Source organism: Varroa jacobsoni, unplaced genomic scaffold, assembly GCF_002532875.2.
Source record: "Varroa jacobsoni isolate VJ856 unplaced genomic scaffold, vjacob_1.0 scaffold_1222, whole genome shotgun sequence".
Classification (NCBI taxonomy): domain Eukaryota; kingdom Metazoa; phylum Arthropoda; class Arachnida; order Mesostigmata; family Varroidae; genus Varroa; species Varroa jacobsoni.
This window is the reverse complement of record NW_019214124.1, coordinates 45,776-66,168: the sequence shown is the minus strand read 5'-3', so window position 1 is coordinate 66,168 and position 20,393 is coordinate 45,776. Positions and strand designations below refer to the sequence as shown.

Genomic DNA, 20,393 nt, shown 5'->3' with positions numbered 1-20,393 from the left:
ACTGAAAATCATTAACAATGATTTCAACATAAAGTACAACTTTCAATTGTGTCAATATGAAGTTAGGAAGTTAGAGATCATTATTAAGCAGCACGAAGCATTAATGGCGAAGCATTTCGTGGAACATAAGAAGCTACGCTGTTGCTAGAAACCAGCTTTCTAAGCTTCGATATACTATATTATGTGTCGGTTTTTTTTCGTAAGGTAACAGTTTTAGCCACCAGCTAGTAGCGTGTGACCGAGTAAATGGTAAACTATTGCTAGTAACGACCGGTACCGTGACGAGAGGTGGTCACCATTAGCTGATAGGTCAGTGATATCAATCGTAATCAATTATGGGGGGACGATATTTATCAACCATGGTATTATATTAATAGCAATTTTTACGACTATATGTGTTGAAAGGCATATTTCTTTCAAAATTATGGTTGTTGAAATTACTTCTATTATCTAAATGTACGGTGCCTGTATCCATCTTGAGCCATATTTAAACATTATAATCAGAACCATCCAACTTGATAGAATTTAATTTCTCTTATTTTTTTGTCTATGTTTTATTAAAGCTTCCATATACATTGAAATGGCTCTTACGTGCAACGGCTTCCACGGGTTGATACTTCCATCGTTCGAAATTTCAGCTTTGACTGACTCGGAAGACCACCGATTTTTTTTAGTTATGTGTATATTAGAGCAAAACTTGAACTTAAGATTTATAGTTAATTATGTGAACACAACACATTTACACAGTTTTAGGTTGTATCGTTCTTGCAACATACTCTACATCAGATCTGAACGCAGCTAATCGGGTATTTACATCACGTATAGTAGTGTCTATAATAGACAATCCAATCGAGGAGTAATGCTACAACAAACTGCATGGAAACATCATGACTGATGTATCATGCCATGATATGGCCTACCAAGATTAAAGTCGTAATCTAAGTGAGCAACCGTGTCATAAAAGAATAACGACAGAGATTAAATTTACTTCCTGCCAGTTCTTACATGTCTGATGGAATGGCTAATGGCGACGCCGGACGTAAAACTCGAAACATAAAAGCTCCTACGCATCGACCTCTAGCGAGTAGCAGGGGCAACATTTTGGTAGCCGGCTGAACATTTTTCTTGGCCAATCGTGACCTGCTGTACCACAGCTATAACAGTTATTATGTTTCCCGACCAAAATTGTAGTACCGATGAAAGTAATGATCCAGATAGAACAGCAGGTATTCAAACCTTGGTTGGTAAGACTCAGCTTCTTGTACACAAGTCTCTTAGAAAGGTGCCTTTACGGGACTTCGATTCGGAAGTGCGCGCTGCCCGGGACCTCGCGTCCGAAATCTCGGTTATCATGGACATCCATGAGAACAGTTTAGTCATTATCATGGAATTACTACTTAACAAAATGTTAAGCGGGAATTCGAAGCTGGTTAATTTTGCGTTACAGGGTGTCTGTTTCGCTAATAGCGGTAATGTTATTTCCGATTCACTTGTGTCAGTGTCATGCGATCAACGCGACAACCACTTTATGGTGTTTAACAGCAGCTTTTTGTGCATCCCTTGCGTTGTACCGATCAACAGCCGCCACATTGGCGTGTGTCGCTTAGCTACTCCAGTCAATTTTGGTTCAACCGCAGAGCGGGTTTATTTCATCGTTGCGGCAGTAACACCACTTAATACCAAGGCTACGAAGACTCCACTTGAGGTATTACGAACATTCGCGACGCTACTGTCTAACCCATCAATACGTCATCGACTCATCGACGAAGCTAAAACAGAGGCCGACTTTAAAAGAATTCTAACTGATTTAGATAATTTTGTCCTCTTTCAAACCCCGACAACAGATGGCGATTTCGAACCACCAGCGAAGTCTAAATTTTACCCATTTCGAGGAATTATTCAGGATCTTCGACGGCGACTTCCCCACTATCTGTCAGATTTCACTGATAGCGTTAGAGACCAACGCTCGATCTATAAGACGATATCCACTACGCTGTTTCTCTACTTCAGCATTCTACTGCCGGTGATCGCGTTCGGAACACTGAATAACACCAATACCGATGGTCGACTGAACGTCCGGAAAACGCTTATCAGTCAGGTGATCGGAGGTTTATATTTTTCTTTGATCAGTGGCCAACCGCTTGTCATTTTGATGACTACGGCGCCGCTTTCACTGTTCGTAAAAATCGTGCACAGTATAAGCCAAGAATGGAAAACTGATTTCGGAGTGATGTACGCCTGTGTGGGATTCTTCTGTTGCGCCTTCCTTGCACTCTATGCGGTTTTCGACGTCTCCCGGATAACGCAGTGGTATACACGTTCGACTGAAGAGATATTTTCGTTGTTTATCACCATTGCGTTGTTTGTAGATGCGGGAAAAGACGTTTACCACAACTTTCAAAGGTTTGTTTCGTGTCCGAAACTTCCTTGTATTACATATTCTGTGTGATTTTTTTTCTGAAATAGCGCTCACGTGCCGTGGACTGCTGTGTTTCATAGAGCTCACAGAGGGTCAACTTGTCTCGATGGAAGTCCTGCGTCATTGCTGGCAACAATCTCTCTCATCCCCAAGGTCGCAGCACGTAATTCTGACCAGGAACACCTGCACTAGTCCGGAAAACAAGAATTATAAGCCATTGCGGCTGTACATTTGTTTTAGGGCGATGTTTCGTCAATAGAATTTCATCCTTCCATTAATAAGACTGTCTGCGATTATTGTAGAAGATCCGTCGTTTATCACGAGTCACAACTCGGCAAGAGAATAGGTCACAGGCGGACCGAAAAGAGCAACCATTGCTACGTCTTCGTGTTGGACTGTGGTATATGCTATCATGCAACATTCAGTATTAGATCTTTATACTTTATTGAAATACATCAAAGTCGACAAGGGTTAACACTGATGGACTTTAAGATGGGTAGGCTCCCGCCACAGCTCTCGATATTAATTATTTACTATCGCGTAGGGTGTTCCATTAGATCCTGTGACTTAATAAGGACGTCGTTAACTTGATTCGAAGATTGTAAAACAGAAAACAAATGTTAGCGAAGTGTGCTTGCTATAACGTCCTTAAATATTAATCAAATTTTCCTATTTGTAACCAGTTGCGCGCTAATTGACTGTACTCTGCATCTGCTATCATAAAATGCATTGGGGCTGTTACTTTTAAAAACGATAGATAATAACTTCGATTTATTTCAATGATTTTCCATTTCGAAATGTAATTTCGTGTGTTTATATATGAGTGCGCACATATATATATATATATATATAGCAAAACTCATTATTTATTTTTATATATTTTATATTTATATTTAGAAGATTTTGAGAGAACAAGTTTATTTGCCTGATATATAGCAATTGCTCCATTACACTCTAATATAAAAGGCCATCATCAGTTATGTTCCACACTTAAGAAATCCGGATTTCGTGGTGCGTCTTGTAAAAAGTATGCTTTTTTCAGTTGGACAACTTTGAGACGCAAAAATGCGTATATAATGGCCCCTATTACAGATTTCAGGATACTGGTAAACTACGCGTAATTGGCCTACATGCATGTGTTATCAGAGCTACTGCCATTTTGAACGCTGTTCGTTGCCAATTCGTGCAAAGGCCTGCCATCGTAGCTAAGGGTCTTTATCGACTCGTACCTTACCTCGAAAAGAGCTTAACATCGTCTCATTCTCGTTGATTTGTTGGCGAAAGATCAGAAGTTTTCTAAAGGTGGAGAAGGAAAAGACCTCTTACCCGCTTCAAAGACGACTTGAAGGCATCAGACCCTACAGTATAACTGTCACCTTCCTAACCCACAAAGCTGGCGCCGCTGCCTACAAAGATTACTTTTTTTTATTCTATTAGCTTAAAATAGGTTAAATAATAAAATAAAATAGCTTAAAAAACGCTGCATCGCCGTCTCTCTAAGATCATCTATAGTGTCACCAAATTTCACCGTTATCAAATGGTTTTCAAAAGTATTATGGTATTCTTCGTTAACGATGATAATCGTGTAGCTTTTAACGGTCCTCTAAGTGTATCCGATCACTTGATTTATCATTAAGAAAGAATGGCCAACAGTCGGGAAGACCAGCTGCACTTTCTGTGTTTACTCAGACGGGTGATTCTTTAACTAAAATAAGACCATGAAAGATATTGTTGAGTTCTCATTTTGACCAGGATATCCGTCACATGCAAGGCATACAACAGTAACCTTTATAAGATCTGTGACACAGCTGGTGCAACAATATTTGAATTTTTTAGAAACTCATACTCGTTCCATATGCAGAAAAGTACATTGTTTTTGGCCAGAGATGCTTTTAAGTTTTCTTCAATAGTTCCCATGTTGTAACAGTACAGCTGCCGGCTCTACTAAATAGGCAGCTTCAGCAAAAATATGCCCGTTTGACAATCGAAAATGGCGACTTTCACGCCCCTCAAGCCTCTCTGAATCTTTCCTAAAAAGCGGTATCACAGTTCTTATAATCATACAGTTATGATCTCAGTCGTAACACGAGCGTCTCGCAAATTACGTATCTAATTTTCTTCTTGAGCCTAAAAAACTGAAGGCAAGCGTTTTTTGCCGAAGCATCAAAATCGATGTTGTAAAACATATTGGCATGCTTTTGGAAAAACCGTTAGTGGACATCCGGGTACTCGATGATCGTTCTACACCTCTCAAACTTGCGCTATGCTTAGCTGTGGCTACCTGCCTGTCTTTTATTGATTTTCTATGACTAAAACCGGGAATATCCGAAAGAGTAATGAACTGAATTATGCTTGGCACGCATTGAGTTGGATCGTCAGTCGCCACGTCCATCCCCTTTGAGCAAGATCCTTTCCAATTAAACCTTCTTTTCACTTGTCATTTTTGGTCCTTCGAGACGTCCAAAACTTTTAGAACAATTAGCGCGTATACGTGAGTTATTTCGTTGCTTTTTACGAGGGGTGGTACTTATCGTGATTTACCGCACTTGGGAGTTACGCGTGGCCTCTGCGGATTCAATAACGAGCATATGGCAGGAATTTCCCACTCACGTTCGATTTTGAAAAATATGCCGTAGAAACCGACGTTTTCTTTCTCCGCAGCATTCTATGATAAACGACCCCATATTCGACCATGTTGGCGGCAGTTTGGCACATGTCCTGGTATGGACAAGTGCCTAGATTACAAAAGGGGAGTAAATATGTTTCATATAATCAATAATTACTGAGTGTTTCTAATATGAATATCATTTGCAAATACGACACGCATCGGCTAATGCGGTCATGGGCACTTCTATTGACTTATGTAGACTGAAGAATGTTCAAAGGCTCGAGTATCAGCAATATGTAATAAAAAGATGACTGCTCCTCTACTATGACTGCTAGTTGACTTTCCCACTTTTGGTCTTCTCTTTTCCATGTTTCATTTTGATTGAGCTGTTTTCATCCTATTTTTTGAACTGTACATGGCCCTAATCTACCACCAGCTCTTTGCCTTTACGAATGAGTAAACAGGCACACTTTCCCACAAAGCTTATCGTCACCATAGTATGCTACAAGATGCACGTTATTTATTTACTTATTCGCATTAGACTGGTTTTGTAACACGTGTTCTGCTATACCGCGGAATTGCTTTGCTATGGGCAGTATATATCACGACGTTCATGCTGTGGAGGGATTTGAGGGAAATTTGACAGCTGTAATGGGAGAAGTAAAAACTGAAGTCAGTTTGTTGGCTTGAAGAACAAGTTCAAGCGATAATGCCGCGGCCGGTATCAAACGGTGTCTACAAAACTAAAATCGATGGGATTTTTTCCTTAGAAAGACTTTGCATTGTGTTAGAGGATAATTTCAGCTACATGTTGGATCCGTAATCTCAGTTTTGGTATCGATGTCACTCAGTGGGTTCTGCAACCCGCTACACAAAAGTAGGATCATATGAGCGTGAAACGTGAAAATTAGTTTCTCATTTTTACTATATCAAGGGCAGATAGAGTTAGAAACTAATCCGCGATGCACGGCGCCTCCGTAGCTCTGATGCCGCTTTACCATTGTCTGGGGCTTTTGTATTTCAGGCCTTGCAATCACCTTATTTTTAGAAGATTATATTAATCTTTCGTCATCAGCCCTCTTTCGTTATAGACAGTATCTGCAGTGGGCTATGAGGCGGCAATCCTGTGACTAGGCAATGAGGCAACGCGCTATTTACTGGCTGACGAGTCGGGTGGGTCAGGCGATCAAGCTCTTCTATTAGAGATTGCTGCGTAGGGGCTCTATCCTGTAGGCCCCAGTGACTCTGTGTTAGTGTCGATACTAACAATAAGAAGCCTTTCCTCTCTTGTGCCTTTTCTTTGTCACTCTCTTGTCCATGCAACCCTACAACTACCATCATCATCATCGTCACCCCCATGGCCTGACGTTCAACCAACTGACGGTGGTGGGTCGCGTATCTAGATACTACAGTCCGTGCCAACTCAATCGCTCTTCATCCGCGTATGAGGTAAGCGGACTTGGAAGATCATCATTGGGCGTTCTGGTTGAACAAGCCGGAGTGGGTGGTTTCGCTGATAGCGTAGGTCCGTGCCGTCGCGAAGTATCACTTCTGTTTATTATCCTCATGCTGGCAACGCTCTGGTTAGGTCTCACCTTGTCCAATCTCACCCGAACGCCGTACCTCTCACCGAAACTACGTGAACTGCTCTCGGATTATGCACTTCCGTTAGCTGTGATTGCTGTTTCACTAGTTGGGGTTTTCATCTTTCCGGAACTACCCACTAACGACTTTAGAGACGACAACGATGGTTGGGTAAGTTCAACCCTGTTTCGAAGTATCCCTAACGGTAATACTAGATGCAAACACTCCAAACGAGGCACAAAACGTTGGGTAGCGAGCGAGTAGTTTCGGCCTAATTTTCACTATGAAATCATCCTCCGTTCTTAGGATGCCCTATATACCGAGAGCTATCAGATCTGCACGTTTCCGTAGGTTGCCAAAAAAATCTCAACCTAATATAGTTTCAACACCTGGAGTGAAAACATTGAGTAACCTGCATCTCCAAAGTATTTCGTTTCAATGATAAGGTTCGTTTTATTAATAGTCACAAATCTAAGGTTATATGAGCGGTTACTGGCAAGCTGGTAGCTCAGATGAATAAATCAGTGAAGTACCGTAGTACTATTACTGCACGGCACTCACAGAGGAGATGGAGTTCGAAATGGAACACACCAATACTGCTGGCAAAATGTCGCGCTACACTGCTACACGCGACGTTTCAGATGGTAATTCTAATCCTCATTAGTATACATCTAAGCGCTTTGTCGGTACGTTGACAGTCTCCGCGAACGAGTAGATGGCCAGTAATGACAACGTAAGCATTCGAAACAAAAGCTCCACAGAAAAGAACCACCTAATATTTAAGGATATATTTATCATCCGAGGTAATAAGAAACATAGCTCTTTGAGGGTAGCGCATCACTTACCAGAGATATATAAAGGATATAATTACGCCTAAGTATGCCTAAAGGATATAACGAGCACAATTATCGAGCCGGGAATAAAGATCTAAATTCTATGGAAAAATACATCGATGCTTCTCATCTGGAACTTCACTTCCCTATTGGAACATGGCACGCGTCATTCGTGTGAATCACAAGTCTAATTTAGTCATCGTTATTTAAAGCTTATTTAGTATTTACATCTTATTTATTTATTTATTCTATTCATTTAAAGCAACATCTACTGTGCTTTGGTTGACGTACTTTTAGTGTTCTTTTTGTTTTCTCTTTATCTACTTCCGGTATTGAAGGACAGCTCAAAAAATGCGCGAAAAACGCTCAGGGTTGAATTAACAAAATTGTGCTAGTTCAGACTAATTTATGTCACTATGAACACCTTCAAGACAGAATAAGTTAAAGGAAGTCCCAAATTTAAGCTAGCCAGTCGTATTTGTTATTAGCTGTCTGGTTGACACGGACAATTAATACCAATTACGATTGACTTATATACTTTATCGACTTATATATGTATTAGATATGAAGTGGGTGTATGTAGAATTTGCTCGTTTCTTCACTTTGATAGATTGCAAAATTCAGTCTCTTGTTCGATATTACCCTACGACACATATAAACAAATTTATAAAAGCTCAACGTACACAAAAATATGTTATTAGCTATTAAAAGATATATTAACTTGGATCGTGACATTTGCCGAGCATACGTATGTGCCTATTCCATGTATTTTACCTCTCCCCTTCAATCAAAAGCTTCACATTTTGCCTGCCACGTTGCTTTCGATTATAGTGAATTCAAATTTTTCAAAGTTAGTGATACAATTAAATCATTTTCTAACGGCTTTACGATTATTCCAGATTTTCACAGTTGCCCGCATTGAATCGATAGATACTTTACCACTGCTTATCTCAATCGGGCTTGGTTTTGCACTTTCCCTCCTGTTCGTTATGGACCAAAACATCTCCGCAGCAATGGTCGAGACAGCAGTTCACAAGCTAAAGAAAGGTTCACAGCTACCACATGTTAGACTAGCAATAATAGGCTGTAGTTTGTCTATTACTATCGCATAGCATAAAAAAATATATAATAACTGGGCCTATTTTAGTGCAAAAAGCGAATGCTATCCAAATCGACGCTGTGTGTTACTGATGGCTATACAGGTACAGCATACGACTGGGACATACTGGTAGTTGCAGTCTTAAACGCGTTTCTCTCAATTGTTGGCCTTCCATGGATGCACGGGGTACTGCCGCATTCGCCGCTCCATGCTCGAGCATTATCTGATTCGGAGGAACGCGTCGTCGAAGGCTATGTGCAGCACGTGCGTAACAGTCTAGATTTGCACGTGCAGTACAAAGAATAATCATCATATCAATATAATCATTAAGATGATCTAATCGGTTAATTTACCATTGCTTGTTTGATTTTTAGCTTTAGACTACTAATCATTTTATAATAAATAGCGAAAATAGAGCAAAAATTTTTTGCTGTCAGCTTCAAAAGGGTGAGGAAAAAAATTCTTCTCGATATAGACGAACAGAATTCATGCGGGTAACTCATGCAGTTCACTTGTATCAGTTGGCTGAAAGAGATAGTACGTAATCATAGTTGTTATGTTTCAAATGCTCACCTACGACGCAGATCGTGATGAAGTCTCGCGAGACCCGGGTAACTTCATTGGTGGCCCACATCCTACTGGGCTTCTCGATCCTGCTCTTGCCGCATCCATTGGGATATATTCCAACGGCGGTTCTCGATGGACTTTTTCTCTTCATGGCTATCTCTTCACTTCGGTCAAACCAGTTTTTCAAACGACTCCTTCTTTTCGTAACCGAACAAAGGGTAGGATCTTACCCAATCGCTGCTCTAACTGTTATTTTCCTATTACAGATAGGTATAGACGTATATTTTTAACTGTGTTGATTTGGCTATGCCACTGTTGTGATTATTTATGATTTGTGTTTTATTAAGATAATTACATTAGTTGACCGAATCGCAGCATGCCAGTTGGATAATTATTACGTGCAGTGCGTGTCGTCAACTCAGTTGTGAAAAGGGGATGATATAATACTTGGTACAGTAATAGTGTAATAATCACCTTATTATTATACTTGGTATATGATATCTATGTGTATGTGCAGCATTCTAACATACTCATTTTTCGGCTCGTGTTTCAACATTTCAGTCGTATCCGCCTTGTCATTACGTGCGCCGTTGTACTCAAAGGTCACTTCACGTATTTACGTGCTGTCAGTTAGTACAACTTTTTATTTTTTGTGTCATCGGCTTTTCTCCCTGGCCGTATCTAACGATGGCATTCCCAGCAATCATCGTGGCAATGTTGGCAGTTCGCCAGCTCCTCATACCGCTCATAGTGGACCGACGCTACCTGAAATATTTAGACAGCAAAGAAGACTAACTTAGCAAATTTTCTAGCGGTGTTTCTGGTTTACACGTTTAGCTCTTCTGTATACGAAGCCTCCAGTTTGCGTTATCCTACACATTCACGAATCTATTAGAGTTACCAATAATATTATAATTTTATATATTTTAAGGGCTACAATAATACAAATCCTTATCTATATGTGACATTTTTCGGTGTGTATTAAAAGAACCTTAACAAAAAGAACGGACACACATTGATATAAATATATGATATAAACGTCACATATCACACCACGAGTCTACAGACAGAAATCAGTAGGTTCAATTACTTACCAACGTTGTTTTGGTCAGGTTTCTGTTGGACGCCTGATAGGATGCGTAACGGCGATACCGGCTGTGAGATTCGAAACATAAAGTTGACTATCTATTAAAACATGGCTCTTGTGCTTCAGAACTATGCTTCTTCACCTAAGTATTCTGTTTTCCTGAAGCAGCAAGTGCTGTGTATGATAAACGTATATATACATATATTATATAAAATATGTATAAGTGATCGATTAGTAACATAATCTTAAATTCTCTGCATGCGTAGCTCGTAAATGGAAGTTATAGAATAAAACGAATTTTAAAGACGGTCTCTACACAACTGGATGATGATACATTTGTTTGTATTTAAACGTGTGCTTAATTGTAAAATCAGAGTGTGTTTCCCATTTGCTTAACAACCGCACGTTTATCGGCAAAATTGTTGGCTTAACTTGCCACAAATAGTTTTAACGTGGCAAGGAAAGTATACGCCATATATCTACGGCTCATTGTAACGTATGATTAACTAATCCAGGCATACACTCAATCTAATGAACTTGCGGGAAAGACTGAAATCGCGACAATGGCTGATAAAAGCTATGTTAGTATACTGTATTCAAAAATCCTCTATTCTTCCACTCACTTGCACTTCTTATGTATGCCCAAAATTTTCCATGAGGAACCCGTAATCTCGTTCTTATCCTTTGTATTCTGAACATTGAAGTATATTCCTGTAACAAAGACAGCCAAGTTTCCGACCTTCGGCCCTCTTCCTGTTCCACTTATTCTTCAACCTACAGAAATACATCGATGATAAATGATTTCCATCATCTATGTTTTGCTGCCACCCACCGTCCCCCGTTGACCAGTGCTTCTGATCCAAGGTATTACTAGTTCAAGGAAAAGGGACGAAGATCAGAGAAAATGGACGTCACCATAGGGTTCTAAAGCCAAGGAAAGCAGTTCTTCATGAGGCACGCTGCTCGAAAGGTGGCGACTCGTCTGCTATTCGTTCGTTTAAGGAGGCGAGCTATCACTTAAAAGATTGGCAGTGAGGGAAACTTACACGGAAGAGAATGATAGGCATCAATACAAAAGGCAGATATAAAAGATGAAAACGTTTGAGTTGCGCGAAAGAAAACGAAATTCAAGAAAAAAGCTTTAGCATCGCTTTGACGTTACGTGCACGCGTCGACGTATCCGATGTGAGGTCGATAAGCGCAAGCAAGGACCACTATCGGGTGAAAGAATGTTTTTTTCACGTTTCGTAGCCCCTTGACGCTCCTGGCAGGGCTTTTCCCTGATCATGTTTACGGAAATTGAAACAACGGCGTCAAGGAGCCTATTTTTGGAGAGCATGAGTTCCCTATCGTGTGACTAACCGAAATAGGCGTAAAAGGACCCATCTCGTCACTGAGAAGCCAGTGAGAGAATTTATGGATATAATGGTTTTCAAATTAAATGATGCGAGGCGAGAGAATATTTTGATAGTTTCCTATTTTTCGCTATCTCCTTCAGCTTCTATCAGCGTAAGATGCCCACACGTTCCGTGGCCGCGTCACACGCAGTAGATCAGGGTACGCACCTTTTGATATATCTCAACAAGATAAAAGAATTGAGTATACCCTGGAAGTATCAACTGTTCGTAAATTTCATGATGTTCGTCATCCTACAGCATAGTCAAACTGGTGGTAATCTTTATGTATGAGATAACTTAATTCCTTTTTTTTTTTTATGCTCTCCTTTAATCAAGCGAGCCCTATTCACTAAAAAAGCTATTCGCTTCGACTAGAAAGAACTTCCCCTGAAAATTCCACATGATCTGCTAAGAATATGTACATTTATTTACTTTTCCATTTCTGTTCATAGAAAACCGCTTGAAATGACCACTTGAGCGCACAAATGTATTCCTCTGATTGATCTCCTCAATATTTTAAATTGCAAATTAGGTTTAAGTGCACGTGTTCATATAGCTCGCACTAAGCGATATTTCAGTTTATAAAAAATAGATTTTTTTATAGTGAAATATTGTTCGTTGTTTCGAACTCATAACTATATGTAAGCCTGTTTGATCCAAATTACAAACTTTCCTTAAGCAGATGTGCCAATAAACAGGTAGTACCTAATACTAGGAAAACTGTCTTAGGTTTTATCCAATGTTACTATGAAGGCCCAGCTGGCGAGCACGAACCTCATCCAGAAGGATACTTTTCGAATAACGATATAATCAATTGTTGTTGTCGATCATACTGAATTTTATATGTCTACCGAGAAATAATTGATAGTCCGCCCACATAGGCGCCCATGCACAACACGTACCGATCCTATTTCTTGGTCGTACATACATACACAACCTAATTTATTATAGATAATTTTTCTGATTACCAGCTATAAATTTATTTGTACTCGCCGTACGTTCTAGCTTTTTTAACGTCGCTATCGCTACTCATCGTCAGAGCTGAAAACGACATGGATGTAAAAGAATAAAGAGATTTTTTTTTGCATTTTATAGAGACACTATACCTAAAATAAAATTGGGGAAAAAGCTATTATTTGACCTATTTTCTTTCACGGATCACAAATTGGGCTAGCACTGTCTCACTCGCTGCCGGTCCTATTTAGAACAATCAAAACAATTCGGACGGAGAAGCAGGAGACAATCGGAGGAAATCGCTTGAGAGCACGCTGTCACTTATTCTGGCGATGGGATTGATTTGCACACCGATAAAAAAATTACAGAGGGAATGGCAGTGATAGAGAGAAAATCTCAAAGCAACTGTGGGTAGCTGGTAAGTCGCTTAGCGAAGTGCTAGCTGGCTCAGAACCCAAGTTCCGAGTCTCCGGGTTCAGACTCTAGATGTCTATCGAACGAGACTACTAGCAAACGACGACGGCGACTGGTAAAGAAAAAGTGCCGAGAACGAAAAGCGAATAGCAAATCGTTTCGGAAAGGAAATGATGGCCAAGCGGCAGGGAAAATGGGACTGGAAGAAGGTATTCTGGTAGAACCGGAAGGGGATCTAGTTCGCGACTCATCTTCCAAATGTAGGTAGGGAAAGACAGGATGAAAATAAAAAGACAGGACGCCCGCTGTTGGCCGAAAAAGGACCCTTGGAAACTGATATAGCTAAAAAGGACAAAGTGGGCAGTCGGATAAATCGAAATGGTTTTATTCGAACTACCGCATATCGTTGCAATAACCATTTTGTACACGTATCTGCATACCTGTATACTGATATGGAGCTTTGTTCTATTGTGAAAAAAAGACATTTCATTGTCTGACATCTGATCGGCCATCAGACGGGTTTTCTTCGGAAACCTTCATGATATTAATCACTTCGAGATTATAGAGATACAAAGAAACTTCAACAAAATCAAGTTCACACCGAATTCATATCGAATTTGAAATGAGTCAAATTTGGACATTACAGCTAAACAAGACTGCGGTCTCAGAACATGGCGACCGTTAAATACATATGTGCTATTAGTCTAGAAACTGAACTTAATCGAATTATCTAACCACATATACAACCTTCATGCGTCTCGTATTTTAATATTTCATTTGTTATGTACTAAATGTACAAGTAACTTAAAATAGTTCTAGTTGAGAAAATAATGATGAAAAAAATAAGCTGACTGACTATGTGTAGGCGTTTTTCTCAGATCTGCAAATCTACATAAAAAGTGCCGTTATCTATTTTGTAAATTCTAACAACAAAGCTTAAACTCGCAAGCGGAAATCGCTTATTTCATAACCCTAGAATTATTAAAATTACCCAGAGAGTATTGAAAAAAATTACCGAACAAAGTTCTAAATCAATCTTTCCGATGCCTCACTATCGGAGCCAATACCTGGTTCTATGAAAGTGGTGAAATGCTTTCATTTATCTATGTTATTTCATTAAACAGCGTTCCTGATGTAACACAATTTTTTTTCAGGCCACTTACTCTAAACTTTTTCCGCTCTCCAGCAGAACCTCTGCATCACACAATAGTTTTGCTCGCTATTTTCAGGGCCGCGCTGCGCCGTGTTCCACGGAATTTCTCACTTTCAATCTTGTGCCGTTCCACCACGTCGCTGTTCTCCCGTTCAACTTGCTTTGCCGTTCTCGTTTGTCTCGCAATTAACATCCGCCCATCCTTTCTCGGCACCTTGAACTTCTACACTTTTACTCCACCGAAAACCTGACCCCAGCTTCCCATCCACCATCCAAACAAAACGCTTCAGCTGAAATTGCCCCCCTCTACGTCTGCTCTGCCGAGAACGTCTGCTCGTAGAGACTTCCGAACCGTCGCAACTTTCAGATAGTGGCAGCGTTGACGCACTGGCTGGTGTTCTTACTGCTGCTATAGTTGCTGTTAAAGCTGGCGCCGTTACTGTTGTTTTTGTCGTTGTCGTCGTTTTCGTTTCGGACGACATAGATCCAGCAGCATCGGCGACACACGACACGTCGACAACAATTTCAGCGTCCCAGCAATCTGGGCATCACTTTGCAATACACCACGTATACGCACAGTAGGTGGATCTTCGTGTGGAACATGTGAAAAAAAGAAGAAACGCCGACGAAAACGAGCCGGCTTGACACCCAGCAGGACCGGGCAGCTGTCGCTGTGTCGGTCCTTGTGCCCCTTCAGGAGACTCACTTCCGGGCCAGCCAGTCAGGGTAGGGAGCTACGGTAGAGCAACTGAAAGAGCAGCCGCCGAGTTTTGCCACCTTGTAATCTGCTCGGTGTCGCAAAGGCTATTGCTAGGACTCGAACGGACGGCCACTTTGGAGGTTAGAGTGGCAAAAGGCCGAACGAAGCCGGTCAGAGTATAGAAAAAAGCAGACTAAGGAGTGAGATCTGCTGGTATCCTACCTAAAGCAGGATCCGGCGAAACAGGAAGAAGGCGTGTAAGCGGGGGACAAGGGAGAGATATTGGGCACATCCGTCTTTCTCTCGTTTAGCGTTTTTCTCCCTTCACTCAACTCTGAAAGCTATCGCAAACTCGCTACACGGCCGTTCTAGCTCCACCCAGGACCCCTTCAACCTTTGCCTGCGCCCTCCCCTTGTTCCCTTTTATCACCTTTTTGGGCTCCTAGATCCGGCTGGTTTCTTTGCTGCCTTTCCTGATATCGGGGTAAGTCCTGTTCAATCGCTCAGTTCAAGCTTTTGGAGGAACTGCCCCTACTCCATCCTGCTCACCCGGTTATTATTACCGGAGAGTCCACGATTGCCTTACTCCAACCTTCTAACCTTATACGGCCTTCGCCGATGTCCTTACCACATGAGTGGTAAAGAGTAACGATAAGAAAGGCGATCGTGGAGAGGTGTCCCATGCCTGCTACCACCTTCGCCAGTTTTATTTTATCTTCATCTGCTTTCTCCTGCCAGCCTTCGTTACGAGCTTGGGTGTCGGTCGTCGCTGCCGGCCTGCCCGTCGGCCCGCCAGCAACTGGAATTTTTCGGCATTCCAGGAACATTTGGGCGAGCAAAAAAGTGGCGGACTGGCGAGTAATAGAACAGACGGCTGAACAAGCCGCTAGTTGCCTTCGCCGCTACTAGAACGAGTGCTGCGATTGCGACGCCTCTTTTTCGTTCGTTCTTTTTCCGTCTCTTCAAGCAACCTTTTCTTTTTCCTTAGCTCTGGACTGCTACATCACGCACGTCGGAGGCGTGACTCGTCCCAACGCTGTTGCTGAGAATGGGAATGGTCCAATTGGAGGGGCGAAGGGCGTTACGCTTGTTTTCACTTTACTTTCTGTCACTTTTGTTCTCTTTGGCGTCTTTCCCATCGCCGACATTTACTTAAATATAATTTTCGCAATATTTTTTAACTAGATCATTTTTGCAAAAGAGTTCAGCTACGTGGAGAAAGAAGTTAAATTATCTCTGAAGGCTACTCGAAAGCACAATATAACAGCCGCAACTAAGTGCAATAACGAAGCAATAATCGACGGCACCCTTGTAGACTGATGTAGCGAATTTGTAACTCCAGAAAGTTTATATTAAAGCTCTGACAAAAAAAAAAACAGCAATTGTAAAAATGACCTGAAGCCTTAGTTAATTTTTTTGCGTTCACGGTGTTCGCAACGAAGTAAGGCAATGTAGGGCATTTCGTAAGGCACATCAAATGAAATGAATATTAAGAAACACACCTATTTATGTTTATTACCAACAACTAAAACATCAACAAACATCAAATCGTGCTCCATTCACCTGAGCAGCACTTGAGGTATTCACTTACATTAATGCAATAGTCTGTTTCGACTCAGGTGGCTACGCGGCAAAACGCATGCACTCTGGTTCTCGTAACGGTGTTCTAAAAGCTTTAAGAGCTGCGCTCGTTGCCGGAAATCGACTAAGGGAAAACCTTCAGTAGTCTGTTTGGAGTAAAAACATAGCGGATAAATGAACGTTTAGTGAGCCGACAGAAATAGGCATGTCTACCACTACGGATACGATCTCTCGTAGCATCGCTGCAAAGCGTCGTTGCTTGTAGCACACTGGTTGTTTCATTCGAGTTCACGAGTGAACTCCTCAGCGCCACGACAAACACATAATGTTCTGCAGCAGATCAGTTGAAGCCTTAGGAATACAGAGGGTGTTGCGGATTAAGTATGATAACCAGTCTAATATAAGCATTCGTCTTCTCCAAAGCTCCAAAATTGCTTATAGTTATTAATAATCAGTTAAGAGTTTACAAAACCAGTGAGCCTGGCAGTTTTATTCTATCTATTTTCATAAACATGATAACATTTGTTATGCACAGTTAATAGACTCGCATCTTACAGCAAGGAACCGGTGTAACATAATATATTGTGCTATCAAGGACAATTGTTCTCGCACAGCATTCAGTGACAGCCTACCACTTAAATACAACAGAGCCAGGCCAAAAATTCGCTTTATAAAAACCGAAAAGGCACTGTATTAATTTCTAGGCCATACGATCTGTCATATTGATTTTTTTATGGAGCGCAAGCAACCTCGCATTGAATAATCCTTGAATGAGACAGAAATCAGAACCTTTTCTCATAGGCCGCAAAAGAAAACCAAAAGTACTATTCACTATTAAATGTACATACAACCAAATATAGAGTTCTATTTTATAATGTTTTATAACGAACTCCATGAAAGCTGCAAGTCATCATTACCAAAAATTTACATAAGCATCTCACTAATAGGAGGCATGTGCGCTTATTGACATTTTCAAATAGCATCAAGTGCTTAAAATTTACTTGGTTACTTGGTTAATATCCACTTATTCTTTATATATTCACTATATAGTTTGTGCATATTCAAAACAACAGTGCAGCTATGTTTAATCAGAAATAATTATTTGCATCATAACATAAAGTTTTAATTGCGTTATATAAATATGCCGAATTCTCTTTTAGCCCAGATGACTATAGTGCGTAAGGCCATTATAGTGTTTCTCTTTTAGAGAACCACACTTTGTCTTACTGAACAGCGTCTATCAACTACGCGACTCATTTGTAATCAACGATCGGGTAGTTATAAAATATATACACAAACAAACACTAATGATATTTCGACGTTGTTGAGTGATGAGTAGGTCCCAAATAGAAGTCGCTTTCAGTTTTCTATTTAGATAGCAAACATTCACACCGTTCGCACAACATAAAATAGAATTTATTATAGCTTATTCTGTGGGTGCGTACTACCATTATATCACTGCACGTTGGTCAAAAAGTCACAACGTTCTTTTCTGTTATCAAGCGAGACGCGTTCACTCGAATTCTAACCACAAATCTATGTATTATGTATAAGCTGCCTCTCTTTCCCTACGATCTTCTGCCGGCTCTCAACTGATTTAATTATTCCGTGTCGCTAGGAGCTTTCGAGTTTGATGTTTAGTAACTCATCCAAAGAGTGTTTGGAATCCTCTCAGCTATCAAGTGTAACCGCTACGAATATCATTTGTCAGAGACCGAGACGGGAACCGTCAGCGGAAACCTGAAGTCTCCGGAATATCATGGGTGTATCAAGTTCTTAGAATGAAGCGGGTATAATGGCCTTTGCCATTCATGATCTGGCATCGTAGCGAAGAAGTATGACTTTGCCTTATCCATCGAGTTCTTAATGTTTCCTTATACAGTCTCTTCATATGGGCCATACACAGGCTCTTGTCAACTATCTTTTTTTCTTAAGCATTTCTTGGTCTAGAAAACCTTTCCAGTAGGGGACAATGAGAAGCCGCATCTTCGATAGCTCTTTACTTCATTTTTAGGCTACCCAAACTGTCAATTCTGCAGTAAACCCTGTTGAATGAAGAAGGATGCTAATAGCCATATAGTTCATCAGCTCGGTAACTTCGCGAATTGCTTGCCCATTGTTTTCTTTCAATGGCACCTTTGGATGACCTTTTTCGATAGCAGACGACTAACCGGGATGAGATGCATTCCCTAACCAAGATATCATTTTCGAAATGAACAAAGTAGCTTTGAGCGGTTTTTCAGGCGTGAGATCCGCAGCGCACACGGCACACGAAGCTGCATCAGTAACTTTTGACTTTGTCAGTAGCATAAACGTTGAGAATGCACTTCCTGAACCTGAAATATCAAACTCTAGAATTTACACTCAGGATGAAAATGCAGCGGGCTCAAAAAGAAAGAAAATATTTTCAAATGTTATGAACGAACACGCATTGTTAATGCAAATAAGAAAGCAAACATCTGAAAAAACGCCATTATTCTTTGACCAAGCTAATTTTTCTATAAAATACTTTCGGAAGCCATCGAAAATGGTCTCCGCTTTAACACATAGAAGCAGACACATATTTATTGATTTTGATCTATACTTCTATCATACGTTTTCAACAAAAGCCATATTAAGCATTGAACAATGTGGGCGATCTAATTTCTTTTCGTAGCTTGTAGTAACGCAAAGCTTTCGGATCGGATCCCATCGAACTTTATAAGATTTCAAGTCAAGGTTTTATTTGTTTTTATTTATTTTTTATTTTTTTACTTTTTAGATTTTATAATCATTTGAAAATATGTTTATTATTTCAAATTCTATAACCAGTTACATACAGCTGAATATCCCTGTGGTCGACTCCACCTATTTTCAAGTACGGCACTATTCTCAACATGAATTGGAAAACTGTGAAGTGAAACCGCTAACGAAAGATGTGTAGTTTTGTAATTAGTTGAGGTAAAGACGTATATTTAAGTAACAATGTACTTATATATTCGCTGAAGCTATTATGGCATGCAAAACTTTGTAGCAAAACGTTACAACTTTTATTCAGACATTATTGGATTTTAAAATTATCCTGGTTTCCATAAATTCACTGAACCGCTTCTGATTTGCACTTGACTCGCAAACGCAAAAACAGTCCGTACGATGAAAAATGTTAATACGTCCATAAGCAGTCATTCAGTCATAAACAGTTCAAAAACAGGTAAAAATTGTGTACTTTCAGTCAACGTCTTTTTATTAGGTATCTAATCATGCAGATAGTAAGAATGAACTTTTCGTGGTATGTACCAATTGTTTCGTTTATGCAGATTATCTTAAATAGAAATGCACATGGCGTACCCAGTAACGCAAATAAATATACTAGAAAGTTATGGATTCAAACATGAAATTGGCTAAACGTCTATGAAAGATAAAGCGATAAGATTGCTCAAAACGATAAATAATTACTACTTATATATTCGTGCACGAAACAATAACCAATAGCACAGTAGTGTATTGTCCAAAAAGTATTGAGACGTAGCTACCTGACAATTGTAATGCCAACCACTTTTAGTATGCGAGTATAAACAAACATACTTGAGACTGTAGAGGGAGTGAAGTTTGCAACAACAAATTTAATTTATCTACCAGTTTATCATCTTCGCTCCACTATAAATAAGCGGCAAGCGATTTAGACTCAACTTTCGTGTCAAAAGTAGTTGTCATTATCACTAGCTTCAACATTTTGAGATAGCTATATACCATTTTCACCTGCCGCATGTACACTAGTGGAGCCGTAAATAACGTGCTTCTCCAAAAGTTTTCGCGCCCGTACCATAGTATCACAAATCGAACCACGTCGATTGAAGTTTTTTAAAGCAATATTGACGCGCTTCAACTCTATTCGAAAAAAACGCCGCACTTAAAACGCGATGAATCATACATTTAAGACAAATCAAATGTTATATCAAAACTCACTATAAAGAAATTCATCATCGTACACACCATACAGAAGGCATTAAATAGAAAC

The 20,393-nt window shown here is 40.2% G+C and overlaps 1 protein-coding gene and 1 long non-coding RNA gene across 4 annotated transcripts; one reads left to right on the top strand and one right to left on the bottom strand.

The window, feature by feature from the left end:
- Positions 1-1,010: 1,010 nt before the first annotated feature.
- On the top strand, positions 1,011-10,542 carry LOC111267791 (solute carrier family 4 member 11). The gene is made up of 6 exons (XM_022846288.2): positions 1,011-2,403; positions 6,431-6,782; positions 8,344-8,491; positions 8,647-8,807; positions 9,128-9,328; positions 9,672-10,542. Exons 1-6 carry the CDS (start codon positions 1,169-1,171, stop codon positions 9,903-9,905), a joined length of 2,331 nt encoding a protein of 776 aa, XP_022702023.1. The 5' UTR covers positions 1,011-1,168; the 3' UTR covers positions 9,906-10,542.
- A 5,751-nt stretch (positions 10,543-16,293) lies between these two features.
- On the bottom strand, positions 16,294-20,335 carry LOC111267798 (uncharacterized). 3 transcript variants are annotated; one of them, XR_015313954.1, is made up of 2 exons: positions 19,909-20,335; positions 16,294-18,732 (listed from the first exon to the last, which is right to left on the bottom strand). It is a non-coding gene; the product is annotated as an uncharacterized LOC111267798 (long non-coding RNA). The 3 variants fall into 3 exon arrangements; XR_002684835.2 differs by having other exon boundaries at positions 16,852-18,732; positions 19,961-20,335; XR_015313953.1 differs by having other exon boundaries at positions 16,852-18,732; positions 20,126-20,328.
- Positions 20,336-20,393: the final 58 nt, after the last annotated feature.

Excerpts from the sequence above, each read along its gene's own strand:
- LOC111267791 (XM_022846288.2), top strand. The coding sequence starts at position 1,169 with ATGTTTCCCGACCAAAATTGTAGTACCGATGAAAGTAATGATCCAGAT. Across the intron at positions 2,404-6,430 it reads GTTTACCACAACTTTCAAAG|ATACTACAGTCCGTGCCAAC; the intron begins GTTTGTTTCGTG and ends TCGCGTATCTAG. Across the intron at positions 9,329-9,671 it reads TTTTCGTAACCGAACAAAGG|TCGTATCCGCCTTGTCATTA; the intron begins GTAGGATCTTAC and ends TCAACATTTCAG.